The 18,767-nt window shown below is 35.1% G+C and overlaps 2 protein-coding genes across 2 annotated transcripts in view; one reads left to right on the top strand and one right to left on the bottom strand.

Moving 5' to 3' along the window:
- Positions 1 to 18,767, bottom strand: part of LOC123306773 (chitooligosaccharidolytic beta-N-acetylglucosaminidase) — a 79,275-nt gene that overhangs the window by 24,693 nt on the left and 35,815 nt on the right. Inside the window, exons 2-4 of the mRNA XM_044888911.1 lie at positions 7,226 to 7,274; positions 2,570 to 3,543; positions 2,026 to 2,511 (exon numbers count right to left, since the gene is read on the bottom strand). Of these exons, the coding sequence (XP_044744846.1) occupies positions 2,026 to 2,511; positions 2,570 to 3,543; positions 7,226 to 7,272 (1,507 nt within the window). The 5' untranslated portion in view covers positions 7,273 to 7,274. The remainder of the gene's footprint in view (positions 1 to 2,025; positions 2,512 to 2,569; positions 3,544 to 7,225; positions 7,275 to 18,767) is intronic.
- On the top strand, positions 12,208 to 13,149 carry LOC123307052. The gene has a single exon (XM_044889255.1). The coding sequence runs from the start codon at positions 12,208 to 12,210 to the stop codon at positions 13,147 to 13,149; it is 942 nt and encodes a 313-aa protein (XP_044745190.1).

The following is an 18,767-nucleotide window of genomic DNA, read 5'->3' as shown; positions in this document are numbered from 1 at the left end:
AACAACAAAAAGAGGAGAAGGCAAGAAGAAACTGAATAAGCTTAGTTAGATATTGAAAAATGCTTCAACAGAACTGCGTAATAATATATGGCACCAGAGATTAAGGGAACTGAATACAATACATCACTCGGCTTTCAAAATGCAAAAACGCTTACGACGAGAACGGACAGTTATATCTCCACTGCATGGAGCAAACGGAATGGTATATACGAGACTTGAAGAAGCCGAAGCACTTGCCGACTTAATTGAGAGAGAAGCCAGAATAAACTACAGAAATGATGATGACAATGAAGATCTAGAAAAAGAAGTGAAGGCAAACGAAGAACTGATGATGGAACCACCGGAAACCGAAATCATTCCAAAACCGGCTTCACCAACAGAGATCAAAGAGATGATAATGAAATTGAAAAACAGGAAAGCGCCGGGAGAAGATAGGATAACGTCTGATGAAGGAGTCTGATATAGACTCCGAAACGTTACAACTTAGAATTATTTCAACGTTATTTATTTTGAGTTCATTGTCAAGCAACAATTTTTTCTAGTTAATTTGCTCCTGACAAATTGGTGCAAGAATTTACGCAGGAGCAAATCGTTGATTCCATTTTCAATTGATTTTGTTTCAGAGATTGGGAGTGAAAACTCTAAAAAGTTTATGAAGAGATGCAGAATCCTCCCAGAATAAATTTCAATCGATAAACGAATTATATGTTGAAGAAATTGCCTAGAAAAGGAATAGCAGCCTTGACAAATATAACAAACGGAGTGATGAGGACCGAATACTACCCAAAGAGATGGAAAACTGCACAAATGATAGTTTTCAACAAGCCTGGAAAGGAACGGAAATTTCCTCAAAATTATAGACCAATCAGCCTACTATCAGCACTTAAATCGTCGAGAGGGTTTTCGTTAAAAGGCTGAATGAGGAAACAGAAATGTTGAAGATAATTCCACCCGGACAATTTGGATTTCGACGAGAACATTCGACTGAACTCCAATTAATACGGCTCATAGAATACATCACCGAAGGAATGCAGACCAAACAGGCCACAGGATTAGTTCTGATGGATATCGAGAGAGCTTTTGATAGAGTATGGCACGAAGTGCATCTAAAAGATGAAAAAAGCAGGATATTCGACCAAGCTATGCAAGATTATAAAGAACTATCTGAGGAATAGAAACTTTTATGTGAAGATAGATGGAGCAACCTCTCAAACCAGACAATTGGAAGCGGGAGTGCCTCAAGGATCGGTACTTGGACTCCTGCTTTACGTATTATACGTTCATAATATCCCGAAGAATGCTAGAAATATGCTCACCTTGTACGCAGATGACACAGGAATAGCGTTCAGACATCGACCCCCAGATATCATACACCAGAGACTGCAGGAAGCCATAGATGAATTACTCAAATGGTGCATGAAATGGAAAATCCAAATCAATGGAAGAGAGACTCAAGCAATATTACTGCAAAAGAGAAGATTGAGGATGGAAGAAAACCTAGAAGTTGATGGAGAAGAGGTTGAATGGAAAAATGAAGCAACATACCTAGGAGTGAAGCTTGACAGAGGACTTACATGGAAAAACCACATCAAATGTGCAGTTGATAAAACAAAAGCTGCAGTGAGTAGACTTTATTCACTCATAGGCAGAAGAAGTCATATGAATAAGAACATCAAGTTGACGATGATTAAAACTATCGCGCGACCACAACTCACATATGGATCGGCGGCATGGGGCTTCGCAGCCACGACCCACATCAAGAGAATACAGGCCACTGGGAATAAACTCCTCAGAATGGCAATGGATGTACCCTGGTTTGTTAGGAACAAACAAATCTACATGGACTTGGAATGGGAAGTCATATTTTGAATAACAATTTTTTTTCTTGAATATCATATTAGAGTTAGTTTACTGATTGCTATAAGAAAGTGCCTCATAGAGATTATCTCAAAAGGGGTTTTTGAATTATCTGATAATTCAATCATTTTGCAATAATAACTGTTAGGAGGACTAATTTCCACTCACCTGCGATTTTACGTGGATTATTGTCATAAACTTTTTGCCATCCTATATATGGAGAACACCAGTTATTACCGTCTGTAACCCATCCAGCGAAACCGCAATCCAAATAAAGAGCATCGTAATTACTCAATATCAGTTTATATCCTCCAGTTAATAATTCGTCAATCTGGGGGTCACTTCCAGTAGTCCAAATCTGAATGATATACTTATCTTTAGGTAAATATTTAGTTATGTGTTCTTTTTTGGTTAGTGTACTAGTCCACATAATAATTGGTATATTTTTCCCTGTCTTTCTGAAGAGTCGGTCAGCTGCTTTGTCTTGAAAGTATCCCCAAAGTTTTGCAAAATCTGCCTCTTCCCTACCCCATCCTCTTTCCGTCATCCAATCTGTTATGCTTTTGGTGTTGTTCCAGCATGTGAAATGTACTTCATCACCTCCCATATGAAAAATATCGGGATCAAATTGCTCTACCATGTCACCGTAAATATCTGAAAATCCAATTGACAAATTCAAACCAGCTTTCATTTCATCCGGCATAAATTTTACCTTCTAAAACGTCATAAAGGCCATCCTTGGTGACATCAAATTGACCACATGGGGGTTCCACGCAGTAAGAACCCCATGGTTGAGCATTCAGGCATATAACATATCCAGTTTTCTGCCAGCCTTCACCAACGTGAGCTGGGGCGTCAAATTCTGGTATAACCCGTACTCCCCTTGATTTAGCGAAATCTATGATTTCATCAATGTCTCTTTCTGTATACACCTTCTTCGGAGAATAAGCTCCATACAGAGATAGTTCTGGTCTGGATTTGGAAACATAAGGAAAACTATGTGAATCGGTTATGTGCCAATGGAAATAATTGAGTTTAGAAGCAGCCATTCCATTGATAGTTTTCTTAATAGTATCCACTGATATGTAGTTTCTCGAAGTATCTAATAGAATTCCTCTGTACGGATACGCTGGCTTATCGGAAATATTAACATTCGATGGTGCCATCAATTTGTTTCTCAGATCATCGTATATTATTAGTTGACCAAGAGTTTCTAAAGCATGCCTGCTTCCAAAGAAATTGGGAGCTGTTATATTTACTTCCAATTTTCCTTTTTCATCAGGACTGATGACTAAATGATAAGATTCATCTGTTTCCATGGTGAGTTTATCAGTTTCTTGCGGTTCTGTTAGAAAAATACTGATTGAAAGTGGTTTCCCATCACGTTCGGAAGAATCTCTCGTAGTAGCTGCTCTACTTATGATATCTTCTTTGAATGATTTCACAGCTTTATTTATTAACGATCCCGCTTTTCTTGAGTTAACTTCTATTCGAGCAGGGTCCAGGGGTACAATATGGCTGCTAATATCAACTGTTCCAGTTGGTTTCGGCCAGAGTCCCGAAGTTTTTGAACAGAACATTTGGCAAGCTTCCAAGCACACCGCGTCGTTTTCTTCGCCTTTCCGGATCTCTTTTTTGATACATTTGTGGTTCTCACATTCCCATGACCAAGGAGAGGAAAATGCACTACAAAAAATAAATACATAGGTACATAATTTATCTGCCTCTGTATGCATTCATATATTACATACAGAAATTGATACGAGGAATTTGGACTTTATTAAAAATAATGTTTATTATCCTCTACAAAATATACATTCTGTGAATATAATACATTCTATAGATGAACAAAATTTCAGGATGGATAAACAAAAATATTCCACAATAAGAATTTCTGCGCGTGGACGATAAATTTCAAGCAAAACTACATGTATAAAAACCCTAAATAATTACCAAAAGTTCCTTTCTGTACATAACAAATAACAATCATATCAACTATAATATATTTTATCAATGATAACATTTCGTGAATCACCATTTAATCGTATCAACCATATCAACAACGACCGTTATTTTTTCAACGTATCATTGATAATTAAGACATTTTTATATGAAATCTTTAGTAATAATTACTAACATAAATGTACAAAAACCTACATAAAACCTTAGTTACTCATAAGGCATTAGTTATATCATAATTCAATATGTTAGTTACGAAAGCATAATACGTTAGATACTGAATAATATTTTGTTTTCAAATTTGATGGATACACCTTTGCCTTTAGCGTCCACGATCATAGGTATATCATCTGAAGATTGATCAATGACCCTTTCGCTTTCGTGCGGTTCCCCAGTGCTTAATCCACAGCCGGAAACATCGCCGATTTGAATTTTGGTGGCAATGGAAATTTTTTGGTCACACCTTGTTCTAGTTCTAGTTCTCTAGCAACCTTCGCCGATTTCCATCCACCAAGTTGTAGGTTTAATATATCTCCTCCAGCATTAACAAGAAAATTTGCGGAAGATCTTTTAACGCAGTGACGAGAATAGGTACATATTAGGATTTTCAAGTGAGAGATACTCAGCAATTTCTTGAGGTATTTTGGAGAAGAAATGTATGCCGCAGGGCTCTACCACACATTTCCCTTTTCTTTATGATACAAACAATCTTCGCGAGTAACATGGACTGGCATTAATATTGCGTACATTTAAATGAAAGCACTTCGCCGTCAGATACCACAGCGAAAATCCGTTTCTTGTGGTTTTTTTAGCCGGGATTAGTAACAATCAGCTGTCTAAAACGTAAACATCTTCTGTGGTCATCTTCGCTGATTCATTAGATCGACAGGCTCCTCCAATTCCAATTGAAAAAACCACTTTCATCATTAAAAACTTTTTGTCTGGGCCAGAACTCACAAATTCGTTGTTCTCTTGATGAAACCTTTTGAGGCGCCGTATTTGTCGATTTCCACTCTTTCCTTCAGTTCTAGAGTCGCTCGTAACATGGAATATTTAGGCCATAAGGATGACGCAGAATATTTCACCGAGATTTTTGCGAAATATGCCAGCAACACCGTTTCTTCTGCACCTTGAACATGCACTTTATTTCGCTACAACGTAGGTACTGTCTTTAATTCTGATCTTTAATTGAGGGGCGCGGAATTCGAATTCTATTCGTTGCATTAAATTTCAATATCGACTTTGTTCCGATCAGAAATCGAACATCCTGAGCGACAAAACAAAAGTATGGTTTAGTTTTGTAATCAGGATGTTAGTTTTCATCTGAAAATTGTTCGGAATCAGTTGATATCAATGAAAAACGCTGTTGGATGTGCTATATTTTAATTTGCAAATTATAAAAAATTTACAAAAATTGAAATTATGGGCAATGAATGAAGCTTTGATTAGGACACCAAAGTATATGGTGATCTGTTATACGTCAGAGGGGTTATTTCTGTGCAATAGGTTGTTTTGAATTAATAAACTTGATTTTGTTGAATTTGTAAAATATACATATATCAGAAATTAATATAAACCAATATTCAATATACCATCATAGCATACACATTCCAGTTACTTAAATATGTGGGTATTATTTATAGATGAATTCTCAGAACCACACTTAAAAAAAACCTTATACATATACAAGACCTGAATCAAAGATTATAGAGTAGAAAGATGGGAAACGAGGCGACTAAAGCGATTTGAGCGACATCTGTGTGTCACGCGTGTTTTTAAAACGCTAGGACTGGTTAAAATATTAATTTGAGTGCCATTTGCAGAAATATATGACATTTTTTAAGATTTCAGAAGTCAATTTTGATCGAAGAGGTTTTGAATGTTTTGATTCTCATTCCGCTTTTTGTTTATCTGGCTCGTTCTAGTTGCTGATTTTTGGAGTTTTTTGTCTTATTTCTTGGTGAAAACATCAAAATATTGTTCGAAAAGTATTGAATGGTGAAGAACGGTGGATCAAATAATAAAATGTATTTTACATGATTAAGTTTTTCACTCAACTAAGGAAAATGGAAGCGTAAGTATTAAAAGTCGTAACATGTGAATCGGTCATTCATTGATTCTAATTTTCAGTGCTCCGAAGTGGATAAAATTCTCAGGTCTTGAGAACAATTACTTCAGCAAACACTACTAACTACACCATGTGCAATGAACATTTTACTGCAGGTCAATTGAGAACTGTTCATAGACGTAAATTGTTGTATGCAGAAAGCATCCCTTGCATGAACGGCCTATTAAGGGGAAATTATGATCTTTATAGGTCCATTCAATGATTCTCAATTGCTACTCTTTCAATATATTCAGAAATGCAGAGGTTTTATTGATTTCCATTTGGGAACCGAGTGACTGTCAAATTATTGTTTAGAAAATCAAAGTTTTATGAAACCTGCTGTGAGTGTTTTGTTCATTCATTAATCAATTTGGATATTGTGTCATGAAGAGACCATATCATAGGGAAATCATAAAAAAAAGCACCAAGAAACTATACTGACATACAGGTCTTGCATATGTCTGTAAGGTTTTTTTTTAGTGTGGTTCTGAAAATTCTTTAAATAATACCTACATATGTAAGTTACTGGAATAGGTATGCTATGATGGTATGTTGAATATTGGTTCATATTAGTTTCTGATATATGTATATTTTACAAATTCAACTTCATTAATTCAGAACAACCTTTTGTACAGAAACAACACCTTCGACGTATAGCAGATCACCATATACTTTAGTGTCCTAGTTAAAGCTTCATTTATTGCCCACTATTTCAATTTTTGTAAATTTTTTATGAATTGCAAATAAACATCCAACAGCGTTTTTCGTTGATATCAATTGATTCCAAACAATGTTTAGATGAAAACTAACATCCTGATCACAAAACAAAACCATACTTTTGTTTTGTCGCTCAGGATGTTTGTTTTCTGATAGAAACAAAGTCAATATTGGAATGCAATACGAGAAATAGAATTCGAATTTCGCGCCCCTCAATTAAAAAAGAAAACTGTTATCAAAAAGTTTTCCTGTATTGACAGTGCGTTTTTAGCGCCATCTCATTGTCACGCGTGTTTTCACTGGCCAAAATGTAGTCGGTTTTTAGTACTAGCGATATGAGAGCGTTTCCTATCTTTCTACTCTATAATCTTTGTCTATATTCTTTGGATATCGACAGATATGTCAAACAGTTGTCAAACGCAGGGTCTATACTTTCAGAAACTCGTAGTGAAAAACCCGTTATGTAGGTAGGTATATGACTCCCGTGGATACATTTGAGTCTTGAAAACTTGACCATGTTATTTTTCATAAGATTATTGCGGGTTTATCTCAAATAGAAAACTGTATCAAGAATATTTATCTTACCTAATATAATCGATGCAAAACAATCCCAATAAAGTCAATAGCCTCATATCTGTAATAAAAAAAAAACATCATAGGAGATAAGAAATCAGTATTCGCTTGCAACAAAAAATTCTTATCGAATAAAGAAATTAATTACAATATACCTCATTATAATTCGCCAAAATTAACTTTGTGAAATACCTACAAGTTATGTTCCTATTCTCTGGTCGATGACAATTTTAGCCTAACTGAGCGGCTGGTTCATGAATATGGCCTCACATATTTCTATCATACCAATATTGATAACAAGCATTCTATGCTAAGGGAAAAAGTCAAAGATATCACACACCAAGATAGAGCATAGTGAGAGAGAAAACGTCCTCGAAATAAGATAGCTATATGTTTATATTTGATCAAACAATAAACCACATGCAACGATTGCTTGAAAGAATCGTGTTTTCCGAAGCTATCCGAATGATGATCAAAATGATGCAAAAAAATCGGCAGTAAAGGCAGTGGAAAATCCATGCACTGGTAAGTAAACAATAACAAACATTATTTTTCCATAGGCGTAGCTTGGGACTTGGCTCTTTTCATTAGTATTGTTTAACTCATCACCAAAGAATTTTTCCTCTCATTAAAATGCCTAGTGATAGTGCTCGACAAAGATCGTGGATGGGCCAGTTAAAACTGAAAATTACAAAATCTTCTAAATGGGTATATGTTTGCTTTGACCATTTCTATGATGAAGATTTCATTCTTATATTAGAAACAAAATGTTTTAAAACTGAAATCCACGATTTCATCGCCCGATCCTGGTGAATGTACTGAATATTTTGAATGTATTAAGTAAAACCAATAATTTAAATAATGTTACTATAATGAATCTTGGGTAAAACACTAATATCTAATGTTTTGATTTCAGCATTAGCAGCTTCAGACAAAAGGCCTCTGACTCCCAGGACTCATCATATATTGGTAGAGTTGGAGAAACACCTATATGTAGCTAGGATGTCAATGGTTATGTTGTTCTCTTGTAATGTTACCTTCATAATTTTAAGACTGTTATGTACTAAAAGTTCATGATCTATGTAATATTCTTGTTTAACATATATCATAATCCATCACATCTGTTCAAAGTACTATCATAAAAAAATTTTAAGTAACCTGAGATATTAAAATTATTAGCATTATATATATTGTGGGTTTCCGACATTACAAGTAAATCAAATTTTTTATCACATGCTTCAAGGAACACCAGAAATTGATCAAAATTTTTATATAAACTTCTTATATTTACATGTATTCTGTTAAAGTCCCTGGGGTAATTATCGAATGTGGCAGTCTCATGTATATTATCACATATTTTGGTATCACATAGCTTGTAATTGTCCATGAAATTCATTAATTCCAGCATGACGATTTACAGATTTCTTAGGGTACTAAAGCTTACCTACAAAGTCTAAATTTCTTATAGGTCAGTCTCTGATTGTATCTTTATAAGTGGATCCTGATCAGTCTTCTTCAAATAGATCAAATAGAGGCAGATCGGTTCTCACTAATCTGTCGCTATACATCAATTACATATCCGAAAATATGGATCGGGGTGTCCAGGTAGACGCTGTTTACACGGATTTGTCCAAGGCTTTCGACAAAGTACATTATGCAACACTTCTGCAGGTTCTCTTAGATTATGCTGTGGGACCAGATTTGTTAAGTTGGATTGAGTCATACCTGTGTGAAAGGTTTCAGTATGTTGTTATGGGTGATGCTTGCTCGTCCCTTCACAATGTTGAATCGGGAGTACCCCAGGGGTCTCATTTGGACCACTTCTCTTCAGCTTGTATATCAATGATGTCTGCCGGTATCTTGTTTATGTGAATTTGGAGCTTTACGCTGATGACATTAAAATGTACCTAGCTGTGAAAACCTTGGAGGACGTTCAGAGGTTTCAGGATGATCTTAACAGATTTTGCGAGTTCTGTTCTTTGCTTTACCTGTCCCTGAATGTTAGTAAGTGTAAACATATAACTTTCACCAAGAATTTCAACATTGTGAGTGCACCTCTGTGCCTGTTTGGCTTGATTGTGGGGGAGGTGACAGTTGTTAAAGACCTGGGAATATTTCTGGATTAGAAGTTGTCATTTGAACATCATATTGATAATGTTGTTTCTAGAGGCTTCAGAATGCTCGGTTTTGTTCTAAGAATTACACGGAATTTCAAGAATGGAGAAACCATGAAGGTTCTGTACTTTTCTCTAGTCCGCAGTATAGTCGAGTATGCAACCCCAATATAGAACCCTTTTTATCACAAATATATCAGCAGAATTGAAAGAATTCAGAAGAAGTTCACAAAAACTCTATATTACAGATTCGGTAACAGGCAGGTAGCTTGTCCATATAAGACGAGATTAAAAATGTACAAAATTATTACCCTAGAGCAAAGAAGAGTTATTCTCGATCAAATGTTTTTATTTCGAATAATGAATAATCATTTCGATTTTCCCATTGTTCGTGAAATTTATTTCAATACTCGTGTTTTCACTGGTCGCCATAGAGATCTTTTTTATATCCCGAGAGCCCGCACATCATTGTATTACAACTCCACTTTTCTAAGAATTACACGATTTTATAACTGGCATATCTCTTTCATTGACATATTCAACTCTTCACAAGCTGTTTTTAGGAGAAGAGTGTGTGCTTATACGTGTAGAAATTATTAGAAAAAGAAGATATTTTTAAACTTTTCCTCCCTTATTATTATTATTCTTGTAATATAAGTTCATGATCATTATTGTAGGTGTTTGTTTTCTTGTATTTTGGTGAATCCTTGTTATTGGGTTTTCCTGTTAGGATTCCTGTTTATTTTAAATAAATAAATAAATAAATAAATAAATAAATAGATATTTCCATTTGAGCAAAAGGCGGCCTTATATCCCTTTCGTTGTTTGGTTTCTCTCACAAGCTTGAATAGTTCTCTTTTCCTTACAGTGAGGTCGTCATTGAGATAAATTTTTCGGTCTCTTCCATCTAGACCACATCTGCTTACTGTAGTTCCCTTTAGTTGTTTGATTCTTCGAAGCGTCTCGGTCTTTACATGAAGATCTTTGAATTTCACCAAAATAGGTCCATCCTCATGTTTTGTAAGCCTGAAGCCCTCCAGCACATCCTCTTCATGAATCTGCACATTCATAGTGCTCAAAATTTTATGTGTTATCTGTTTTTCATTCATATTAGCTTGCTTAGGAACCCCAACAATTACCATATTATTCGCTTTTTCCTTGGATTCGATATTATCCAGTTTTATTTCCAGCTGCCAAACTTTAAGTTTTAAAGTATTATTTTCTTTTAGGAGTTCTTTTACTTCCTGCAATACCTTTTCAAACTGTGCTTTTTGTTCCTCAAAGCAGCTAGATATAAAGTTCATTGACATTTCTAGGTCCTCAAACTTTCCTTCCATTTTGCTCTCCAATGGTCCAAACATTTGTTTAAGAGATTGGTCAATAATATATTTCAATTTTTTTCATCCATATCCAGGGGCACCTCTAAATTTTCCTAGTTTTTTCGTGTTTTTTGGGTTAGTTTAACCTCACTTTTTGATGCACAACAGTTCAATATTCCACTTTTATCCAGCACTTTGGTGTGACTGGCACAACTGGGATGAAAACTACAACCACACTAAACACACTCTACAGCTTCCAAAACCTTTTTTTTTGCAATGTTTGCACCTTTTTTCTCGACCTTTTCGGGCAAGTAATGATTCCATGTCATGAAAACATAACTTCTTTTCTACCAATAGAATAGAATAGGATAGAATAGATTTATATCCTATTCCACTGGAATAAGAAGGCAGGTGAATATGGAACGATGTGCTTCTTTTCAGATAATGCAAACAAACTGTAGAGAAGATATTTTGAGGAATGTTACCTTTTCCTTGCATAAGATCAAACTCTGAATGAAAAGGTGCTGGAAGTTCATTTATTCTATTTCATATTTAAACAAAATAAAATACCTAGTGGTACACAATAATGATTATTTCAAGACGTATGGATTGTTATTACATTTTCTTTCAGAACAATGCTTAATATGATAATTTTTCTCTTGTAATAGTGTGATACTCGTCACATATTAAATTGTGCAATATGGTTGAAAACAAAATAATACTCGATTCAAGTTCACAAATGAATTTAGTAATGTTCAACGAAATAAAAGAATTATGCTGTCTAATTAGTCCCTATTGTTATTAATGTTGCATATAAGTGTTGAGCTACATGATTATTGTGGTATGTTTTTATAGAGTCAGTATTTAGTTTTCAATCATTCAATAGAACATTAAAATTCAAGTATAATTTTGATCAGGATGCATTAACTATTTGGAGAATTGTCTAATACCGTCTGATACGGCGGTCTCATTTAATTTTGTGACCTCCTTATTGACCTATTAATTCATGTCATCGAACTGTAATATTTTTCTTGATGGAGTTGTTATTACATATTAAAATTTGTTCATCTAGGAGTTTGTTCATTTCTTCTATAGGAATATTTCTTATATTCCTGTTCGACTACAAAACCAAAGTATAATAAATAATTGTAATTTATTTCCAGATAAAATAGAGAAAACTAAAATTTAAGGTTATATTACGTAATATACTACTGAAGTACTAGCTTTCAACATGATCGGATCTGTATTGAATGATATGTAAATATAAATATATCTCACATCAGTGTTTCAGCAATTCTTCTAAATGGAATCTTCCTGTATTGAAAAATTTCCCCTGACGCAATAAGCGAACGGTCTAGTTTGAAACTTGAAATATCACGATGTATGGCAATGTTATACTATACTAAACAAAATTATCATTTTTTTTTAAAGAAACGTGAAAAGTTTTTCACGGAATATAAATTTTTAATACTCAACAATTTTGTATGAATATTTCGATTTGAAAGTCTGAAAATCTTCGTGCCTCAGATTAGTAACCCGAATTGATATCCCGTCTCCTACAATGAAAATTTGTGGAAAGTGTACTAATTCTCTCACTGGAAAGTCGCCAGGTCTGCAATGTGGCGGTGCATGCAAGCAGTTTTTCCATGCGAACAATCGATGCTCTGATGTGACGAAAAACCAACTGTCTTTAATAAACAATCTTCCCGGTGGAAACTGGTTGTGCGTCAAATGCCGATCAATGAAGGATATAACAGATTTACCTGTCGAATCAGATGGGGAGGACATCGACGGCGATCGCACTGAAGTCGCGGGTATCGAGAATCTAACGAAGATAATTGCAGACTTGAATAGGAATGTACGCGAACTACGTACATCTGTGGAATTCTGCTCGGGCAAGATCACCGACTTCGAGAAGAAATTGTCGAAATTGGATGACACGATTAAACTTACTAATCAGTTAAAGAAGGAAAATGAATCAATGAAAAAGGAAATCTCCGACCTGAATCATCGTATGAACAAGTTAGAGCAACACTCGAGAGAGAATAACATAGAAATAATGGATGTACCTGAGAAAAAAAATGAGAACTTGTTTGAGATAATGACTAAGATTAGCTCTTATGTGAATCACGAAGTGCGGCCTGAAGGACTGGACTTCATAACTAGAGTACCAACCAAGTTAACAAATAAACCCAAGAACATCGTTGTCAAATTTAGATCAAAAATTGAGAAGCAAAACTTCTTAGCAGCTGTTAAATTGAAACGTACTGAACAGGGAGGTAAACAAGGGTTCAAAGTTGATAATGTTTCCCCAAGATGCTTCATCAACGAACATCTCACAACAGTAAATAAAATACTTTATAAAAGTGCTAGAGAAGCGGCTCATAACAGCAATTTTAAATATGTCTGGGTTCAGAATGGAAACATACTCGCACGAAAAGATGACACCTCAAAGATCTTACACATAATGAGTGAATCTGATTTGAAGATGATAACAAAATAGCTTTCCTAACAAATGTAAGCTAACATGAAATATCTGAAGTACACGGATCACTATGTCTCTAAGTATTGCCTATCAAAATGTTCGTGGATTACGAACTAAATTGTGTACTTTCAAACTGAATGTCATATCTAATTTTCATGATATAATTTTTATAACGGAATCATGGCTAAATGATACTGTGGTTAACTCCGAATTAATTGATGAGAGCCAATACTCAATCTTCCGCAGAGATCGTAGCTCTGCATCTTCTTTCAAGAAGGAGGGTGGCGGAGTATTCATTGCGGTGAGAAATAGTCTAAGACCTGAAGTGCTGGTGAACTTTAATAGTGAAGCGGAGGATGTATGGGTTAAGGTTAGGTTAAATAACATAAGGATGTATTTGTGCTGTGTCTATCTACCACCGGGCGATGAACTTGCTACTGCTTCATTTCTCTCCAAACTTGAATTGAATAAATTGACCATCAAGGATAATATTTTGTTGATGTGTGATGATTTCAACTGCCCTTCCGTCAGATGGGTAAGTCAGAATGACAGAGACAATATATTGGTTGCAACTAATGTTGATGTATATTCTTCCCGTATAGTTGATACATTTTGTTTCATGGAACTAGTTCAATTCAATAATGTATTAAATAAAAATGGGAAACTGCTTGATCTTGTTTTGTGTACTGAAAATAATGTTGGTCATTTGATGAAAAATGAAAACCCATTTGTAAGGGAGGATGAATACCATCCCTCGCTAGAATTTACTTTTAATGTTAAAACTACACATTATTTAGAAAACAGAGCGAACTTATTCACGTTCAACTTTAAGAAAGCCAACTACGATTTGATAAATGAAAGGTTTGAAGCGGTAGATTGGGTTGATGTTCTCCGGGGTGATGTGCATCTCAGGGTGGATATTTTTTATCAAATTGTGAACGATATTGTGAGAGAGAGTGTTCCTCAGACAAAAAGAAATAAAAAATTTCCTCTTTTTTTCTCCATGAAAACTATTAAACTAATCAAAACAAAACAAAGAATTCATAAAAAGTGGAAGAAATATCAGAACTTGAATGATTTTCGTCATTTCAGAAACTTGAGATCACTATGTAAAAAACTTATATTTTTGGATCACAAGTATTATTTGGAAAGGATAGAGGATGAGGTTACTATTTGTCCGAAAAAATTTTTTAGGCATGTTGCTCGTAAGAATAAAAATTCTCGTTTTCCTGTCGAGATGAATCTCGGGCGTGAAAGAGGCAATAACTCGGGGGACATAGCTGAGCTCTTTGCTAAATTTTTTCATGGGGTTTATGAAACTGCGGAAGATCAGGGTAGTTCAGCTTTTGAATGCACTCAAAATTTATATAGTAGTGATTACCTGACGAGTGTGGTTTTCGAATTGGACGAAGTAATGGGTGCATTAAGATCTGTTGATGTCTCTAAAGGCACTGGACCTGACGGTATTCCTCCAATATTGCTGAAAAGTTGTGCACAATCTTTAGCCCTCCCTCTACTCCACATTTTTAATTTTTCCTTGAGTACTGCAACATTTCCGGAACAGTGGAAGATCTCATCTATAACTCCAGTACATAAAAGCGGCCCGATTAATGAAATTAAAAACTATAGGCCAATAAGCATAATATCCATTATCCCAAAAATTTTTGAGTCGTTGGTTTATAAATATATTTATAATCATACTAAGAATATGATAATCGATCAACAACATGGTTTTCAAAAAGGAAAGACCATCGAAACTAATCTTTTGACATTTACTGAGTATCTTCAGAGAACCATGGACCAACAAACTCAGGTTGATGTTATTTGTACGGACTTTAAGAAGGCCTTTGATAAAATAAGTCATGCGAAATTGCTTCGGAGGCTCGCTGAAGTGGGTATATGCGGGGATCTTTTAAGATGGATTTCCTCCTATATAAGTAGGAGGTCTCAATTTGTGACAATAAATGGCGTTCGATCTGCCACATTTTGTTATACTTCAGGGGTGCCCCAGGGTTCTCACCTGGGACCACTCTTTTTTATTATATATTTAAACACTATAGGAAAATGTTTCAGAAATTGCATTTTTCTGTTGTATGCCGACGACCTAAAATTTTTCAGAGGAGTTAAGGGAATGGAGGATATTATTCTGATACAGCAGGACATTGATAGATTATTAAATTATTGTGCAGAGAATAATCTTTTCCTGAATTATAACAAATGCCACAAGGTTATTTTTAGTAGAAATGTACAACTTATAGAGCATCAATACACCATGGCGGATTATTCTCTTTCGCAGGTAGACCATATTAAGGATTTAGGGGTAACGTTTGACAGAAAGCTCTTATTCGATCAGCATGTCGAAAATCTTCTACGGGATGTCAATAGGTTGCTCGGATACGTTCTTCGGCACTGTAGAACTTTTAAAAATAATAAAACATTTTTGGTGTTATATTACTCGTATATTTATAGTCGACTGAATTTCGCATCAACAATTTGGAATCCTCAATACAAATGCTATATAGAGAGAATTGAGAGAATACAAAACAAATTTCTCAGATTCCTAGCCTTCAAGAATAATATCGTCTATAGTAATCATGAGTACTCACATATCCGGGAGAAATTTGGTATAATGGACCTAAGAAATCGTCGACAAATGGCTGACATTACTATTCTGTATAAAATTGTCAATGGTATATTTCGTGTACCGGATATATTGCAGTCAATTCCGTTCAGAGTCCCTGATATTAGATTGAGAAATAGAGACACATTTTATGCTCCTTTTCGGAGGACGAACAGTGCACAGAATGCTCCAATTTTTAGGATGATCACTGCATATAATAACATTTGCATTGACTTGGACATCTTCAATATAACACTTAAAAATCTGAAGCGAAGTCTCAGGAATACTCTTTCATAAAGCAAAAACAACTCTTTTGTTCCTTTTACTTGTGATAGTTTGAAGCGATGTATTTGTAGTTTTTAATAGGTGAATACTGTTCTGTGGGCTAAGCCTGTTTGTATTCCTTGTAAGCATTAAATAAATAAATAAATAAATAAATAAATAGGGGCGGTCAGCAAGAGAAATTTTTTCACGGAATATCACAATCATTTATGCGAAAATTTCTTTCTGACAGTCTTTCGAACTTCGGAGTTATATCGAAAAATGCATGCCTATGGTCATTTCAGTTCAATTTATCGAGAAATTATATCAAACAATTTTATTTTTCAAACGAATTGATGGAATTATCAAATTCATATATACCCATCATCAATATTCTCTACACTGCTTTAATCAAAGATATAACATATTATTATTTACAACTTTTCATCTACGCCTCTGGTTTCTGTTTACTGTTGACGCGTTTGTTTGTAAACATCCAGTGTTTATTATCAGGACACAACATTCTATGCATCCAGTAAAGGGATCTTGGTGTTTAATTTCTTTGGAAAAAGTGAAGCCAAATCGCTGGCAGGAATTGACTAAAGGTGGAAACAGACTGCTATTACGTCACGTGAGCTCACGTGTTATCATGGGCTCCGTCACGTCAAAAAAGTGTGGTTCAAAGTCATTTATGTATTTCATGGGTAATAAACTGTCCAGAGTCACAGTGATGATACCCCACGCTATCATACTCACTCACGTGAGGAGCATGCATGATATGAAGTGATAAGAAAGTTACGGAAAGAGACTACTATAACGTCACATTAACTCATTCATGTATTATCATGGGAAGTGACTTCACGTCATAGATGTGTGAACAAATTTAGTCCGTGTATTTTATAGGTAATCAACTGTCCAGAGACACAATGACGGTACCTCACGCTATCATACTCACGTGAGGAGCACGCGTGATTGATGTTGGTTGTTTATTGAAATAACTAATGATCCGGTACATGAACCATATCAGTAGATTTTTTTGATGGTAGATACACCTTTTTGGCAAATGCACCTCATGGAATTGCAAAACCACATAAATTGAGTATAGCAGACGCACAAATTTTAAAAACGACGAAAAACCGTTAAAAATACCCCTCAAAATATGCCCGTACACCCATCTGTGAATTTCATCAAATCCCTTCAAGAAAAAATTCGATAAAATCCGTTAAAATAGAAAACATTGTGATGACTTATGAAATTTCGAGTACCTACTGCCCATTTTAGAATATGTCTTCAAAATATTTGCGTTCATTACACAGGCCAACACACATTTTGGTGCCTGCGATTTGTTAACTGTTCCTGAGTAATTTTTGGATGCAGAATGTAAAAAAGTTCTCAGATTTTGTCTATCAGATCTAGTTTTTGAGATTTTTAAAAAAAATTGTGTATATAATTTACGTTATAACTGTTATAATATATAATATTACTATTGACAGTTAAAAAAAACAAAGACACATGGATTTAAGTATTTATTGCAAAAACTTAATTTACATAATTACATTAATCACTAATCACATAAAAATTTTCTTTTATACAATTTTCTAAAATGGAGTTTACTAGGGCAGTCTCGCTGAAGGCTCCAGCAGTAGTCCGCCATCATGTGGCTATCCCATCGTCCTTGATAACGATCTTCCATTGTTTCATCCTGATGGAATCTTTCCCCCTGTTCTTCACTACAATCACCTAAGTTTTCTGGAAAACGATCTAGGTGGCTGTGGAGGTAGTGAACTTTTATACTCATGTTACAGCCGAGAATATTGAAATTTGAAAGCATAGTTTCCACTAATTCTACGTAATTCTCTGCTTCATGATTGCCAAGAAAATTTTGTACTACTTGAACAAATGAACTCCTAGCGTTAGATTCAGTCTCGTTCATTGATGTGGTGAATTGTGGGTCTTTAACAAGTTGCCTTATTTGAGGACCATCAAATATACCAGCTTTTAGTTTTTCCGTGCTAATGCGAGGAAATTTACGTGACAAATACCCAAAACAATTTCCATCTCGATTTAAAGCCTTCACAAATTGCTTCATTAGGCATAGCTTGATATGCAAGGGCGGAAGTAAGAATTTTTTCTCTTGAAACCAAAGGTTTGTTGATCACGTTTTGTATTCCTTGAATCATGATATCTCTTGAAGGCCAATTTTTGTTAACCCAGTGCTCATTTTTAGCTCTGCTGTCCCAAAGGCACAAAAAACAAGGATATTTTGTATAACCACTCTGATGTCCAAGGAGGAAGTTAATCATTTTTAAATCAACACAAATTGACCACTGATGTTCTTCGTATTTAATTTTTCTCAAAACTAATGCTATTGTTTCATATTCTTCCTTCATGGTTTTTTTGGCCTGTGTTATTTATGTGAAATTGAGTCGGCAAAGACCCTCTACTTGCGACATACGCTAAAGGTAGGATTCTACGTTGCACGGGCAAAAATGTCATACAATCAATACAATTTTCTCTAATATTTAGAGACGTAGTTGTGGTCGAAAGAAACTATCAAACCTTCAGCACTAGTATCCATTGGAAGTGTTTTCGGGCGGCTACACGCTCTTGCGAAAAGAGCGTCTGTAGACGCTACAGAGGTTGTCCACTGGAGGCGGCTTTGTGTTCGAGCCGATGCAGCGATGACGTAATTCTTCTTATAAGAATTCAATTGTTTTAACGACTCATCCAGGAACACTATCCTAGGTTTCCTCCT

The sequence above is a fragment of the Coccinella septempunctata genome, chromosome 2 (genome assembly GCF_907165205.1).
Source record: "Coccinella septempunctata chromosome 2, icCocSept1.1, whole genome shotgun sequence".
NCBI classification, from domain to species: Eukaryota; Metazoa; Arthropoda; class Insecta; order Coleoptera; family Coccinellidae; genus Coccinella; species Coccinella septempunctata.
Note: the sequence above shows the minus strand (reverse complement) of the source record. Positions and strands in the feature narration are given on the sequence as shown.

Excerpts from the sequence above, each read along its gene's own strand:
- LOC123307052 (XM_044889255.1), top strand. The coding sequence starts at position 12,208 with ATGAAAATTTGTGGAAAGTGTACTAATTCTCTCACTGGAAAGTCGCCA.